We start from the raw sequence: 16,891 nt of genomic DNA, 5'->3' as shown, positions 1-16,891 counted from the left end.
CTAAGTTCATATTTCTGACATTTGTCGATACCGTTCCAAACTTAAAAAAAAAGTACTGAAAAAGTACTGGGGGGGGGGGGGCTCTTACCCCTCCCCCCCCAAATACGGCCCTGGGTGTAAGGTGTACCTAAGTTCATATTTCTGACATTTGTCGATACCGTTCCAAACTTAAAAAAACTTAAAAAAAAAAGTACTAAGTTCACATGGCTACTCGTATATTCAAGGGGAACCTCTTTCTGTTCAGAGGCGGATGGGCGGGTCTCAGTTTGAGAACCTTAAATGAGAACCCCCTCACGTGTGTGTGTGGTGTAATAACACAAGTTGCAGACAGATTCAGGGCCGGATGTACCTAGAGGTGCGTTTGATAAAATGAACTAGCTGTTTCTCTCGTACTTCGCCACTGAGTTATTATTATTATTTTAAGAATCGAACCTGGAATTTTGGAATGAGCCCCATGAAATCAGCAAATGCTGGGTCTGATAGCTTTCCTGGAAACTGCTATCCGTTTTATGGGGGATCTATTCTCCTTATTCTCTGTCTCTCTCCTCTCTCTCTCTCTCTCTCTCTCTCTCTCTCTCTTTCTCTCTCTCTCTCTCTTTCTCTCTCTCTCTTTCCCTCTCTTTCTATTTTCATACTTTATTATTATCGAACAAAGTGAGTTCTGGATTTGAGCTCGATCTGAGATAACCCTCATACTCACCCTTGGAAAACATCTTTTCTAAGGCAGTATTTTAAATAAGTTTGGCAAACACTGATGGAAATAAGTCAAACAGAAAAGTCTACGGCCCTGTAGTTTATAATTATATTATCAAAACCAGAAAACCAGTAGTTGGGTACTTGAACAAATTCTCAACCAAATTAAGTAAACCAGTTCCACATATTGGCTTAATCCTTCAAGAAACTTTTCGCGAACTAATGGATGCCAGTGAAGGAAAAAAGGAAATTCTTTTTCATCTTTCTTTTGATTATAAGGAAATTTGCCATTGAACGTTGTTGTTTTTGTTGATGTTGTTGTTGTTGTTTATTTTTATTTTATTCCCGATTTTTCCATTAACGTTTTTTTTTTTTTTTTTTTTTTTTTTTTTTTTTTTTTTTTTTACTCTACCCCAAAAATTCAATGGCCTCATTGAATAAAAAATGAATGAACGGCCAATTTTTTCAACTTTTGTTTCGTTTTACACTGGAAAAAAGTTGTTTCAACAATCGAAGTGGTCGTTGCATTTATGGAGTTGTCTAGTACAATAAAATTCTTACTTGAACCCTAATTTATCCGTCCCATAAGGCTTCCGTAGATATAAGTATTGAGACAACTATTTACGTTCTTTTTCTCATTTTTCTTGGCGTTTCCACACGACCAATTTCTTTGCCTCAACTCGCGGCATTAGTTAAAATATTCCGTAACCGTAATCCTTCAAATTGGCCATATAAAGCCATTTATGTTTGTCCCACCCACGCATTAAGTCTTTAAGAAATTATAATTAATGTCATGACTAACGTAATATTGCTAATTGATTTTTTTTATGCTTTGAGCAAAACGTACTTTCGATCAGGTACCAAATCAGTGACATTTTCGACGTCTTTTCGAAGTCTCAATAGTTATCGGAAAGAATTTTGATATGGCAAATCTCCGTGGATGAGTGGGTATCACACCAGGCTTGCCCTCAGGAGGTCCTGGGTTTAATTCCCGGTAGGGTATAAGTTTTGTCGGCTATGTGCTTGAAGTTCGGGGTGCACTCAGCCTCGTGAGGACAATTAAGTAGCTACATACTTTAATCGAGTAGCGACCAGTGGCGGTATTACCGGAGTAAAGTAGTTCTGTGATAAAGAAATTGTGAAAAAGCTCTCAGCTTCATCATCACAAATTTAATAAAGTTTATTTAGATTTTAGATTTTTTCAGTAAATTTTCATTTTCTAATAGGTATATTTATTTTGTCAAAGTTTTGTCTGTTATTATTTAAATCCAACCAGCCACCTTTAGTTTTCTCTACCAATTTCTGACACCATTTTCTCCATGTGTCGAAGTTGTACTGGGTTTATTGGAAAGTTGAAATATAGCTATATAGCACCTACCCAACCTTGTCTATTACCAGCAGCTTGGTAAATCGACCCACACAGCTCTCACATAACAAAAGGTCGTAACTTTCTTTCATATGCGATTCAATATGAGAACCGATTTCAATTTGAAAAACCGGGAGCGATTTGTACTAAAACTGGATCGATTAAATGAATGTGCAGTTAAAACTACCAGTGCAGTTGAAAGTACCTATTGTAGACACTTTCTATATCTACATGTCTACTAAGTACTGCTAATATTGGCAGACATCTGAGAGTGTGTGCTAATAATATTACATGTATAGTGTATAGACTTCATTTAGAAATGGATTCAATTTGAAAAACCGGGAGCGATTTGTACTAAAACTGGATCGATTAAATGAATGTGCAGTTAAAACTACCAGTGCAGTTGAAAGTATTGGTGTCTGCTAAGTGTCTATACCTACATGTCTACTAAGTACTGCTAATATTGGCAGACATCTGAGAGTGTGTGCTAATAATATGTATAAACTTCATTCATAGAAATGGGATTTATAGAAAATTGGTCGACTTTTTGGAGGTTTGTTGTAATGTTTGTTGAATTTCGAGCCTGCTGGGGGACTATGCCCGAAAATTCTCTCAAATATGCTCAAAGAATAACAACCACTCTAACGTGATACTCCAAGACCCAGGTGAATGAAGTTCGTAGAAAATGCCCTACGTCCCTCGTGTCTTTTACAGCTGAACTCCCCACACAAAAAGCCCAATCTGAGGCTTAGGTGTAGGGACAAACAGCCCTAAAGATGGGTTAAGCTTATACGAATCTAACGACGTACCTTTTACTCGAGATTTTCAAACTTATTATCATCAAGACTTGGTAGGGATCTTTTACAAGCAAGTTTCTTTGTAGCGATTATTTGCACTAGACTACCAACTAAGGTACCAGTAATTGCAGTAGTGAGGTTGTGGTTGTGGCCTTGTTGAACATAGAGGGTGTGTCCGAAACGGCTTATGTTTTGAGACAAATTTCGAGTTGAAAGATACGCGTACTTTCAACTGCACTGGTAGTTTTAACTGCACATTCATTTAATCGATCCAGTTTTAGTACAAATCGCTCCCGGTTTTTCAAATTGAAATCGGTTCTCATATTGAATCGCATATGAAAGAAAGTTACGACCTTTTGTTATGTGAGAGCTGTGTGGGTCGATTTACCAAGCTGCTGGTAATAGACAAGGTTGGGTAGGTGCTATATTTCAACTTTCCAATAACCTCAGTACAACTTCGACACATGGAGAAAATGGTGTCAGAAATTGGTAGAGAAAACTAAAGGTGGCTAGTTGGATTTAAATAGTAACAGACAAAACTTTGACAAAATAAATATATTAGAAAATGAAAATTTACTGAAAAAATCTAAATAAAATTTATTAAATTTGTGGTGATGAAGCTGAGAGCTTTTTCACAATTTCTTTATCACAGAATTACTTTACTCCAGTAATACCGCCACTGGTCGCCACTCGATTAAAGTATGTAGCTACTTAATTGTCCTCACGAGGCTGAGTGCACCCCGAACTTCAAGCACATAGCCGACAAAACTTCGACCCTACCGGGAATCAAACCCAGGACCTCCTGAGGGCAAGCCTGGTGTGATACCCACTCATCCACGGAGATTTGCCATATCAAAATTCTTTCCGATAACTATTGAGACTTCGAAAAGACGTCGAAAATGTCACTGATTTGGTACCTGATCGAAAGTACGTTTTGCTCAAAGCATAAAAAAAATCAATTAGCAATATTACGTTAGTCATGACATTAATTATAATTTCTTAGATCACACTGGATGGAATCGGGATAGTAACTGTTCTTCAGCTTGTCGACAGGGCATTTGAATGCTACCTGTGACTGGGCCAAGCCTGTGGACACAAGGTTGAGAAACGTGGGGAAATTAGAATTACACTGAGAGAAAAAATAGTGATAGGGTGCCACAAGTTAGGGTGGAAGAACTCTATTATTGGGTTACTTCCTCTGATTTAGGTTGTTGGAATGCTATATTATAGTGTCGAGCTTCCCGATATAGAGTTCCATATTAGAATTCAGGAACCCAGTCACTCTATTGATGTATTCGTCTACTGTCAATGTCGGTTAGAACTAAGTTTAGAGTCCGCTCTGCCAACAGTATCATTGCAAATAGGGTTCAAAAGTTCAGCAACTTCAATGTCTAGCTGATGACTTCTAATCACAACGAAACTACCTAGACTGCTCCGAGCTCTTGACTAAACCCATTACATGACGTGGGCTTGCCAAATGATTTTCCATATTGACACAATATTATACATTTATAAAACACCCCTAGAATATTTTCTCGTGATTGCTAGGAAGCTAACATTCTTAACCTTTCCAAACCTTGGCAGAAGTTTTTTTTTCCACTCTTCATATTCGATCAGTCTACTTCAGGAAATTGTTAGAAGCACGGGGTCCGACACTTATTGATACCTACGTGGAAAACATTATAAAAATATATAATCGAACATCTAACAAATACTTCTATACGAATACAGGTTAAAGAGACGTACTTGAACTCAGCGCCCGAGGGTGGTAATAAATTGAACGGGGAAGTTTTTAAGATTCTTCCGTAATCTAGATCAGTCATAAAGTATTGATCGTATTCCTAATATGTCATGACCAAATGTAGGTATCTAATACACCACAATCTAATATTATTGTCGACGGAATTCTTACTTTGTTTGTTTCTTTTCAAGAGTTGTACGTCTAAATCTAAACGTTTAGGTAACTTACGAAGCTAAGTCACTAAGGTAAAAGACGCTATCTGTCCGCAACATTCTGACGCCTGTTTTTCCTCAGTTGACTATTTTTACAAAAGCTTTCGACGATAAATTGAGTTGTGAATGTGTCATGTTGACCATAGTGGTTGCTACTTCCATTAGATACTCAGTAGTTCCTCAGCTTTCCTACTTTGAGTGCAAACTGTCCGTATACTTCGACCACTATAGAAGCTAACATTCTTAACCTTTCCAAACCTTGGCAGAAGTTTTTTTTTCCACTCTTCATATTCGATCAGTCTACTTCAGGAAATTGTTGGAAGCACGGGGCGCGACACTTATTGATACGTGGAAAACATTATAAAAATATATAATCGAATATCTAACAAATACTTCTATACGAATACAGGTTAAAGAAACGTACTTGAACTCAGCGCCCGAGGGTGGCAATAAATTGAACGGGGAAGTTTTTAAGATTCTTCCGTAATCTAGATCAGTCATAAAGTATTGATCGTATTTATTCCTAATATGTCATGACCAAATGTAGATGATTTTTCCTTCTGCCTTTTTAAAATAAAATTGGACAATAAATAACGAGTTGTTTCTGTATTTATTTCTAGTGCACATACAAAACAGTTCGTAAATAAAAATGGTTGTACATGGGATTTTTCCTGATATACGAGACACATCACCTACCTATACATATGTAAAAGTACGAGAAATGTTTGATTTGTAAACCATGTTTTATCAATATGTTGTAAATGGAATATAATTATTCTGCAAACAACACTTTACTCGCAGTTTCTGTTACAAATGTAGATATCTAATACACCACAATCTAATATTATTGTCGACGGAATTCTTACTTTGTTTGTTTCTTTTCAAGAGTTGTACGTCTAGATCTAAACGTTTAACTTACGAAGCTAAGTCACTAAGGTAAAAGACGCTATCTGTCCGCAACATTCTGAGTTTCTGACGCCTGTTTTTCCTCAGTTGACTATTTTTACAAAAGCTTTCGACGATGTAAATAGTTTAAGCTCGAAGTTTTCTAGTCAGTAGGTGAAAATCTCGTAAGGCTAAAGACAGAGTGGAGCGGAGAGTAAAGAGCACAAATTTTTTTGCTCTCAGTTCTATGAGATTTTTGAAGTTGTGGTTCGACAAATCATCGGCAGAACTTTTACGGATTGCCACCGACTCGACCATCCGTTTGTTTTCACCAGACAGCATTCTCAATCGTGGGAAGTATACCCGTTTTTGTTTATCAACGTTGCATAACATGAATCGTCTTATTCTGATGAAATAAAGATCCGTACAAGGAAAGTTCTATTCAGTTCTTCTGGTAAATGCTAGAGAAGTCACGGATTTGAAAAACGTGATGACAAGCTGTAGATTCAGTTAAACTGTTGAGATGTAAGAAATTGAGTTGTGAATGTGTCATGTTGACCATAGTGGTTGCTACTTCCATTAGATACTCAGTAGTTCCTCAGCTTTCCTACTTTGAGTTCAAACTGTCCGTATACTTCGACCACTATCTGAAGAAAAATTCTTCGAGATAAAAATCTAGTTAGGTATGTAATAGGAATTTACAGTGTTTCCTGTGAATATTAAAGGAATTTATGACAAGCCTAACGCATAAAGTGGCATATTTCCTGTACTGACAACTATACATAACCGGAGATGAATCTTCAGTTTTCCTCATAAGGAAGTACCAACCCGGTTTTCAGATAGGTATCTTCTACTTGGAGATGTTTACATCTAGAGGCTTTAAAAATCCGTACATTTGTGGTTTTACTCAGCTTTCAGCCTCTGGTCCCTCAGATATCAAGGGTCACTCAAATATAAGTGGTTCCACGTCCCTCAAAGAACGTTTTGTCAAATAACGTTGAATAAGGTTGTCACATTCCTCAAATAACTTTGATTACGGGAAGGTACCTAATAATTTCCAAGGGTTCCATGTCCCTCAAAGAACTTTTTGGTTCAAACGACTTTGAGAAACGCTGGAAACCTTACATAACAGTCGTGTCATGAGGATTGAGAAGAGACATAACTGTTATTATCACATAATGATTTGTTTTGAGATTTCAAGTATCATTAGTTTGAGTTTTTCTTGTCACCAGTGCTGTTATCTTCTCCGAACCAGTTTTCACTGAAAAAGAAAAGAGAAAAGTGGATGGGTTAGATTCTTTCTCGTTGGTAAACAGATAAAGTTCGCTGAGAATGAACACGATCAAGGGACACTACCGAAGGAGAGGAAAATGATGCACCATCATGGGACACTACATATGGAAATTGACCTCTTCTTCGATCATCTATGCAATTCTGTTCTGTATTTAACCAAACGAAGTTACTATTCCCTAGCCCTACACCTTCAATCAGACTCTACCAACAAAATTTCTTTCGTCTTTACGTTTTAACCCACCCATCCCTAGTGAAACTGTCTTCTGGAGTCTAAACGCCAATTAAATAAAGACAATCGACATCCCTACTGTGACACATATGGAAATAGGACTAGAGTGTCTGGAACGAAATCCCAGGGAACACTGGTAATTGTAAATTATGCCCACGTTACGGGCGGTAAGTATCGGTCACTGATGTGGTCACTCAGTCATGTCCTGTACACACTCGACGTTGCTTAACTCCAGGTGTTCCCAGTTATACAGAGAGGTTAAGCTTTATCAAACCAAAGATGTTGTACTCCTATTTACATACTTATTTTTTTTAAGAGGTTTGACAGAGGGAACTTTAAATGCTATAAGGTCTTGTCGTCCCGAAATCGAAGAGAAAAGGAAGACAGGATAGAAGAAAGCCAGCCGTTCTGAGAACAAACATCAGCCCATCAGGATAAAATCCACCCCGGGCGGGAATCGAACCCGCGGCCTAGCGCCTACAAGGCAGACACTCTAGCAACCAAGCTAACGAGGTTGGCCTAGTTACTGGCCAGCATAGGAGGACTTACTTTACATGTCCAAGTAAAGTAAGTAAATAGCAGAACCTTTTGTATGACAGAGATTGTACTCCTATTAAAGCTGGCACTTACCATCCTGGAACATTTTCTGGTTCGTCGCACTTGAAAGACTCCTCATTGTAGACGCTTCCCGCGGGACAGCTTCCATATTGAGCCTGGACTCCGTTCCTACAGATGTAGAATTTCTGACAGTCTTCTGGGTGAGGGAATGTGGGATGAGGCAGAGGTCTGCCGTTAGGTCCCATAACTTCGCCATCGGGACAGGAGAATCCGTCAGTGAGAGTATCTATGAAGGGAGGAGATAGTGATTGTGTTAGATAGCTATCTTAATGACATACCTATCTGATATGTGTGCGCACGAGGGATACCCGATACCATTGCTCAAACGGGAACAGATTGAGGAAAATAGGTGAGGATGAAAACTCCCCATAAAATGGGATATCGGGGAATAAAACAGCTAATACCGGGCTCGATGCCAGGAGTATATTTTTTTCGTGGGGCAAATCGCTTGAAACTCTCTGGAGCATTTTTTCTCTGTGTTGAGAACTCTTGAATTTGTTTTCTTAGTTCTTTCCAACTCATGAAAGTGTGTAACAGGAGAATCCGTCAGTGAGAGTATCTATGAAGGGAGGAGATAGTGATTGTGTTAGATAGCTATCTTAATGACATACCTATCTGATAGGTATGTGTGCGCACGAGGGATACCCGATACCATTGCTCAAACGGGAATAGATTGAGGAAAATAGGTGAGGATGAAAACTCCCCATAAAATTGGATCGATGGGAATAAAACAGCTAATACCGGGCTCGATGCCAGGAGTATATTTCTTTCGTGGGGCAAATCGCTTGAAACTCTTTGGAGCATTTTTTCTCTGTGTTGAGAACTCTTGAATTTGTTTTCTTAGTTCTTTCCAACTCATGAAAGTGTGTACACCTACGTCACCTACGAGTACATTACCCTTTTTATTTCCTACCCGGCGAATCGGAACGGACCAATTCAGTAGTTGGATAAGTTCTGGCCTCTTTCTGTGCATAAAGTTCTCGAGATATCAAACTTTTAAACCATACTGACCATGGACTTTGTGGTATTTAGTCGAGAAAACGGACCAATTCAGTAGTTGGATAAGTTCTGGCCTCTTTCTGTGCATAAAGTTCTCGAGATATCAAACTTTTAAACCATACTGACCATGGTCTTTGTGGTATTTAGTCGAGAAAATCATTACCCTTTTTATTTCCTACCCGGCGAATCGGAACGGACCAATTCAGTAGTTGGATAAGTTCTGGCCTCTTTCTGTGCATAAAGTTATCAAACTTTTAAACCATACTGACCATGGAATTTGTGGTATTTAGTCGAGAAAATACCACCAATAATTACTAGTCGACCAATTTCTGTTGGCTTTTTTTCTTCCTTTCCAGAAAGACTGAATAAACTTTCTACAGATGACTGTGTATGTAACTGGTATTGAACTCGCGTTACCTTAATGATCTATCTCAAGGTTTACCTTTCTTGGTGACAGTGCAGTCTTTTCTGGTGTTCTCGGAAGGCCAAGCACAGGAGCTGACTGAATCATCGTAGATCAATCCAGGAGGACATGGCAGCTCATTTGGGACACCATCCACGCAGTTGACGAATTTGTCACAAACCTTCTCGTCATAATGTCTGAAGAAACCGTTGGCTCGTGGACAACCTTTGGTTGGCTTTGGTTCCTCTGTAATAAGTACACAAGTTCGGGTTAGAAATTCAATATTTGAAGGAGCTATTGGCTTTGGCTCAGTGGTAAGTTAGACTCATTTGGACCAACACCAAGTAGACAAGCATAAAACTAAACGAGGTTGGTTTACTTTCTACGATTATAACCGGGGGTGAAAGGACTTTTCAGTCCTATATCTCAGCATGATAAACAAGGAAAACCTATTCTATCCTTACCCTGGGAGCCCATTTAGGGATTAGGGTCCCAAAATAACCAGGGCTTCAAAATATAAACGAGCATGAAGCGGAGGAAGATCACTGAGACAAAGTCCGAGTTCTGTTGTAAAGGTGTGTCCAAACATAGTCGACTGGCCGTAGATCTACGAGATGATATGTTTTCGTGGCAGTGTAGACGGTTTAGTCAAACATCAATCGATGTCGATCGACGGCCAGTTGACTATGTGTGGACACACCTAGAGAACTTTAAATTGGTATTGATGTTGGCCCGGTTCTTTTTCCTTTGGTTATTTTCCTATCTTCATAAAATTTGCTTTTTACTTACGCAGTTCAGTTCTCTCTCCACATTCCACATTGACGTTCGTGTCACATCGTTCATGGGCAGGGTTGGAATCGTCAAATAGGAGACCATCAGGGCAAAGTTTTTCCTCTACCAGCTGTCCATCGCTGCAGTGGTAGTAGAGATCACACTGGATGGAATCGGGATAGTAACTGTTCTTCAGCTTGTCGACAGGGCATTTGAATGCTACCTGTGACTGGGCCAAGCCTGCGGACACAAGGTTGAGAAACGTGGGGAAATCAGCATTATACCTACTGAGAGAAAAATTAGTGATAGGGTGCCACAAGTTAGAGTGGAAGAGAACTCTATTATTGGGTTACTTCCTCTGATTTAGGTTGTTGGAATGTTATATTATAGTGTCGAGCTTCTCGATATAGCGTTCCATATTAGAATTCCGGAACCTTCCAGCACCCTAATTTTTTTCTCAGTGTAGAATTACCTTATGCATAATCGTCTACTGTCGGATAGGACTAAGTAATTTCCTTGCTCCAATAGTTTAGAGCTCTGCCAACAATATCATTAGAAATAGGGTTCAAAAGTTCAGCAACTTCAATGTCCAGCTGATGACTTCTAATCACAACGAAACTACGTAGAATGCTCAGAGGTCTTGACTAAACCCATTATATGACGTGGGGTTGCCAAATGATTTTCCATATTGACACAATATTATACATTTCGTGGAAGGTCACACGAACATTGTCTGGGACATAATATTTTCTATCAATTTAGCTTTCAACGGCTTCGACCTAAACTATTTGACTACCTACCAAAGCATGAAAGGTCTGTGAAGTGAGACTGTGAGAATAAAATTCCATATTTCGGCCGGCATTGAACCGAGCCTAACCAAAGACCTTCCTCTGGAATATTTACAGTGATGATGACGATTCCTAGAGTGTAATAAACTATTGACTATTGGGTTGCCAGGTTGCAGGCCGTTCACCCTGGCATAACGTCATTCTTCTTTAGTAAGACTAGGATGGATCTAGCATAATCTATTATGCCACTCGCGATACTGGTACAAGATATGCTTATACATCGTGTTGTGTTTACCTAGTTGTCCTATTGGAGATGGTGGTTATTGTTATTATGTTGTTTACTCGGCTATTAAGGTCAAAAGCTTCTGTGAATGAACTTTTTTCTACCCTTTATGCACAGAATTTTTATATGAAAAAGAGAAACATGATGTGTGTCTGTCCGAAATGTTTATGGTCGTGGGTTCGATTCCCGCCCGGGGCGGATTTTATTCTCAATAGATAAGGTTCGTTCTCGGAACGGCTGGCTGTTTCCTATTCTGCCTTCCGTCTCTCTTCGCTTTCGGAACGATAAGACCTTAGCAGTTACAGTTCCCTCTGTCAAATCTCTCCTTTTTGTTCTAAGCTTTTCAGTCTTATTCTGATAGGACAAAGAAAGTATGATTCAATTCTATTTGCGTATCTATCTATCATTGAAAACTACAGCCAAGAGTAATACAAGTAACTACAAATTTACTTATTCTTTAGCAAAAAAAAATACCTACCTACTACAGCGATGCTAATAATTAAAGTTCACTCTTCATGCGAAAGGCCTTGGTTCGATTCCCAGTCTCACTTGTAAAACAGAGGATTGTTTTAAAATTTACGAATTACGTGTAATTTTAAGTGTGTCGAAATGTAGAATGATTGATGGGTAGATCATGGAAGACAGGTTACGTAATTCACACACTATTCATAACCTATTACGAAATTGCATTCGGGCATTTCAGACATTCTACTGGTTTTTAAATGCCCACTACTCAAGTTGCCTGCGGGCATGATGATATCGGATCAGGAACTAGACAAAATTTGGGATAGGCCAAAAAGTGAAGTGAGAAACTGGTATTTTAATGCGGAACTGGAATGTGGACATTGCAATCCTAGAAACGAATAGATGTCACATGTCACACATCTAATGGAATAAAAGTTACGCTATAACTAAGTAGGTACAAATCTATAAAATGTTCAGTCCGATTTTTTTTTTTTTTACTTCAGGATTCTCACTTGGGCCAGCCAGTCACTCACCATCAGGCAGACCTGACGACAGGTACACCTGATCAGGTTTACCTGATAGTGTGTGCTCATCAGGTATCAGGTAGACCTAACAGGCGTACCTGTCAGGTCTACCTGATAGTGAGTGGCTGGCCTTACACCTAGATAAATATTATGGCTTTACTTGGACTGGAACCACCAACTTACAGATCCAAAGTCCAACGCTTGAACCACTGCACCACTTTGGTAGGTGGTGGTGCCCATTATCCTCGTCTACTGAGACCAGTGGTAGTTACTCGTATTTGTTTTGTTACTTACAAATACCACCTTGTTCACACTAGGTTCCTGACTTACTCGAAGGTTATCAATTATGCAAACTCGGTAGCCAGGCTAGTGACCGGAGGGATATTGGACTAAGTTTGAATGTACAAGGCTAGCCTGAGAAATTACCTCGAGCGAAGTTCTTGTAATTTGGATCAATGTAATAAAAAATCTTCTTGAACATGGGGTACTAACAGAACATACCTATACTCACGTGCGAAAATATTTGACTTAGCAGCGGGCCACTTAATAGAGCTCTAAGGAGTCTAAGGGTTAGGTGGTAGAGAACGCCTCCGGCGTTGACCTCCCCTAGTTGTTACCGTTGATCTCTCTTGGTTCCACTCAAGAGCCCATTACTGTTATTCTTATATTTTCATTGAAAATAGAGCCAACACCAAAGACGGTATCTTGAAGACAACAGCTTTCAGCTAATTCCAAAAAAAGTAGGTCAGGAAACTTTGAATAATAAGTAATATAAACATGAGAACAAAATTATGTTCTACATAATTATTACGTCTCTACGTCTCTTATGAATTCCAGTTATTCCAGTTATTAATACGCCTACAAGTTGCAAATGAATATAAATGCGCATCAATCGCGTTTTACGTCTGTACCATGTGCTTAACACGTTTTATTGTAAAATACGCCACCCCCTTGGGAGATCATTAATTTTTGAGCCTTTTACGCGGCGCTTCTTTTAGGTTTTATAGTAAGATTTCTATCAAAATGTTTAAAAAACATGCAGAAGTATGTAAACAATTAAACATATAAAAAAATGCCATCAAAAGCCTCGGCCGCGCCGCCCTTTTCAAAACCTAACAGATGACCTTTCGGTGAATCTCAGTGGGTAGTGGGTTTGATGATATTTCTCCGACACCCACAAAGTCGAAACCAGGCGATTTTAGGAATTGAATTAAAGGCAGATGTAAGTTTTAAGTCAGCCGAAAATTCTAACACTTTGTAGACAGTAAACTAGCCGTATTTGGTCCTCCGTTAGAAATTCACCATCACACAAATGGCCTAATGGTGCTTTAGCTTTGAATTTTCTTTCTTTACAAAATAAAAAAAAAATCACAAAAATATTAAAATAAATAAATATGAAACTACTTACTGATCAGTGAAAGCACGAGAAGAGATGCAAGGATAGAACAAGCCATGTTAGGTTCAAGGAGTACACTAGACTACCACCAGAATCTACAATCCACAATGAACTGCACTAACAGCAAAGCGATCACTATTCTTTCTATACGCGTGTGAACTTCTTAAGCCCTTGGTGGGGATCTTAAGTCAATCAATATGCCTCTTCGGGCCGGCAGGAAATAATTCGTCCTGGATAACAAGGTTCCATGTAGACAGGAGATTGGTCTCGTTGGATATCAATGAATGAAGACTGGAAGAGAAAGGAAAACCAATAGGAGGGTTTGCTTTTCGAGGAAGAAAATGGTATTGCCCGTAGCAATACCATGTTGAAATATGAGGAAGAAGACTGTCGGAATGATGAATGCAGAGGAACAAGAGTTCTAAAATGGTGAGTGCATTAGAACAAACAGAAGTTCTATATTGCTCTAAAGCTGTGACCACACATGGTCGATGGCGCGCGGCGTCGACTATGTGTAGATTTTGACCAAGAGTTCTAAAAAGTGGACGTACTTTGAGGTTTGAGCGCTATCTTTTAGTCCCCCAAGCGCAGCTACGTCAGAGACGTATGTCTGGATATGTGACCGGATGGACAATACGCGTTTTATTAGCTTATCCGGCTGATAAGGCTGATTTTTTTTTTATTACTATTATTATTTTTTTTTTTTTAGGTTATTGGGCTGTTTGAATTTCTTAACTTTATGGAGCCTGAGAAATACCAGAAAATTAACATTGTACTGGTCAAATTTGTTTGCTTTTAAGGCTCAAAATCTTTGATACAAAACGAGCGACGAAAGATCCTCTCTAGAATAAAGAAAGTTTTAATGAATAACTCATCCCTAAAGGGAATTTCGCTAAAAACACCTCTAAAATCTCGAATTCTAAATGCAAAAGATCCATGTGCATTTTTGCAGTGACAACTTGCATCCTGGTACTTTAAGAATCACTCGCTTGAGTTGTGACCGATTTGTGGTTTCCCATTGGGAGTAAATACACGGAAAGACATGATTGAGTACTCTGGCTATTATCATAGAAAAGAGAACAATCTAATGACCTATCCTATGCGATCACTTACCTTATGAGTTCGAGTACCTATAGAGTAAGTACCTATTGGTATTGGTATGGTACCTTATGGTTCTACCATTATGCACTTTTTTTTTTTCTTCGTCTTCTTTTTTTTTCTTTTAGGTTTGATAGAGGGAACTGAAACTGTTAAGTGCTAAGGTTTTATCGTCCCGAAAGCGAAAAGCGAAAGAAGACAGGATAAAGACAGCCGTTGCGAGATCTGTTTGGGATAAAGTTCGCCCGGGCGGGAATCGAACCCGCTACTTTCCGCGAAAGATTCGATTCCCGCCCGCGACCTATCGTTTACAAGGTAGGCGTGTTACCCTCAAAGCGACTCGTATACCTATACATGTCATCTTTTGACCTCCGGGCATCGACCATCCGTTTGTTTTCACCAGACAGCATTCTCAATCGTGGGAAGTATACCCGTTTTTGTTTATCAACGTTGCATAACATGAATCGTCTTATTCTGATGAAATAAAGATCCGTACAAGGAAAGTTCTATTCAGTTCTTCTGGTAAATGCTAGAGAAGTCACGGATTTGAAAAACGTGATGACAAGCTGTAGATTCAGTTAAACTGTTGAGATGTAAGAAATTGAGTTGTGAATGTGTCATGTTGACCATAGTGGTTGCTACTTCCATTAGATACTCAGTAGTTCCTCAGCTTTCCTACTTTGAGTTCAAACTGTCCGTATACTTCGACCACTATCTGAAGAAAAATTCTTCGAGATAAAAATCTAGTTAGGTATGTAATAGGAATTTACAGTGTTTCCTGTGAATATTAAAGGAATTTATGACAAGCCTAACGCATAAAGTGGCATATTTCCTGTACTGACAACTATACATAACCGGAGATGAATCTTCAGTTTTCCTCATAAGGAAGTACCAACCCGGTTTTCAGATAGGTATCTTCTACTTGGAGATGTTTACATCTAGAGGCTTTAAAAATCCGTACATTTGTGGTTTTACTCAGCTTTCAGCCTCTGGTCCCTCAGATATCAAGGGTCACTCAAATATAAGTGGTTCCACGTCCCTCAAAGAACGTTTTGTCAAATAACGTTGAATAAGGTTGTCACATTCCTCAAATAACTTTGATTACGGGAAGGTACCTAATAATTTCCAAGGGTTCCATGTCCCTCAAAGAACTTTTTGGTTCAAACGACTTTGAGAAACGCTGGAAACCTTACATAACAGTCGTGTCATGAGGATTGAGAAGAGACATAACTGTTATTATCACATAATGATTTGTTTTGAGATTTCAAGTATCATTAGTTTGAGTTTTTCTTGTCACCAGTGCTGTTATCTTCTCCGAACCAGTTTTCACTGAAAAAGAAAAGAGAAAAGTGGATGGGTTAGATTCTTTCTCGTTGGTAAACAGATAAAGTTCGCTGAGAATGAACACGATCAAGGGACACTACCGAAGGAGAGGAAAATGATGCACCATCATGGGACACTACATATGGAAATTGACCTCTTCTTCGATCATCTATGCAATTCTGTTCTGTATTTAACCAAACGAAGTTACTATTCCCTAGCCCTACACCTTCAATCAGACTCTACCAACAAAATTTCTTTCGTCTTTACGTTTTAACCCACCCATCCCTAGTGAAACTGTCTTCTGGAGTCTAAACGCCAATTAAATAAAGACAATCGACATCCCTACTGTGACACATATGGAAATAGGACTAGAGTGTCTGGAACGAAATCCCAGGGAACACTGGTAATTGTAAATTATGCCCACGTTACGGGCGGTAAGTATCGGTCACTGATGTGGTCACTCAGTCATGTCCTGTACACACTCGACGTTGCTTAACTCCAGGTGTTCCCAGTTATACAGAGAGGTTAAGCTTTATCAAACCAAAGATGTTGTACTCCTATTTACATACTTTTTTTAAGAGGTTTGACAGAGGGAACTTTAACTGCTAAAAGGTCCCGAAATCGAAAAGAAAAGGAAGACAGGATAGAAGAAAGCCAGCCGTTCTGAGAATAAACATCAGCCCATCAGGATAAATCCACCCCGGGCGGGAATCGAACCCGCGGCCTAGCGCTTACAAGGCAGACACTCTAGCAACCAAGCAAACGAGGTTGGCCTGGTTACTGTCCAGCATAGGAGGACTTACTTTACATGTCCATGTAAAGTAAGTAAATAGGAGAACCTTTTGTATGACAGAGATTGTACTACTATTAAAGCAGGCACTTACCATCCTGGAACATTTTCTGGTTCGTCGCACTTGAAAGACTCCTCGTTGTAGACGCTTCCCGCGGGACAGCTTCCATATTGAGCCTGGACTCCGTTCCTACAGATGTAGAATTTCTGACAGTCT

The 16,891-nt window shown here is 39.2% G+C and overlaps 2 protein-coding genes across 2 annotated transcripts; both read right to left on the bottom strand.

The window, feature by feature from the left end:
* Positions 1–6,465: 6,465 nt before the first annotated feature.
* On the bottom strand, positions 6,466–13,632 carry LOC103517319 (protein obstructor-E-like). The gene is made up of 5 exons (XM_008482346.3): positions 13,476–13,632; positions 10,026–10,247; positions 9,276–9,482; positions 7,847–8,060; positions 6,466–6,955 (listed from the first exon to the last, which is right to left on the bottom strand). Exons 1-5 carry the CDS (start codon positions 13,519–13,521, stop codon positions 6,901–6,903), a joined length of 744 nt encoding a protein of 247 aa, XP_008480568.1. The 5' UTR covers positions 13,522–13,632; the 3' UTR covers positions 6,466–6,900.
* A 1,291-nt stretch (positions 13,633–14,923) lies between these two features.
* LOC103517321 lies at positions 14,924–16,887 on the bottom strand (the record flags this gene model as incomplete). The annotated part of the gene is made up of 2 exons (XM_008482348.2): positions 14,924–15,890; positions 16,769–16,887. Coding segments are annotated over 2 exons (174 nt in total), but the record flags the coding sequence as incomplete, so codon positions are not given.
* Positions 16,888–16,891: the final 4 nt, after the last annotated feature.

This window comes from Diaphorina citri, unplaced genomic scaffold (assembly GCF_000475195.1).
Source record: "Diaphorina citri unplaced genomic scaffold, Diaci psyllid genome assembly version 1.1 scaffold1810, whole genome shotgun sequence".
Taxonomy (NCBI): Eukaryota; Metazoa; Arthropoda; class Insecta; order Hemiptera; family Psyllidae; genus Diaphorina; species Diaphorina citri.
The sequence above is the reverse complement of the archived record's forward strand: the minus strand, read 5'-3'. Positions and strand labels throughout refer to the sequence as shown.

What these genes read in the sequence shown, in the direction of transcription:
- LOC103517319 (XM_008482346.3), bottom strand. Translation starts at nt 13,521, where the DNA reads ATGGCTTGTTCTATCCTTGCATCTCTTCTCGTGCTTTCACTGATCA. An exon ending in CTGCACTGTCACCAAGAAAG is followed by an intron (nt 8,061 to 9,275) that starts GTAAACCTTGAG and finishes CTCCCTTCATAG; the next exon opens with ATACTCTCACTGACGGATTC. An exon ending in CCAGAAAATGTTCCAGGATG is followed by an intron (nt 6,956 to 7,846) that starts GTAAGTGCCAGC and finishes TTTCTTTTTCAG; the next exon opens with TGAAAACTGGTTCGGAGAAG.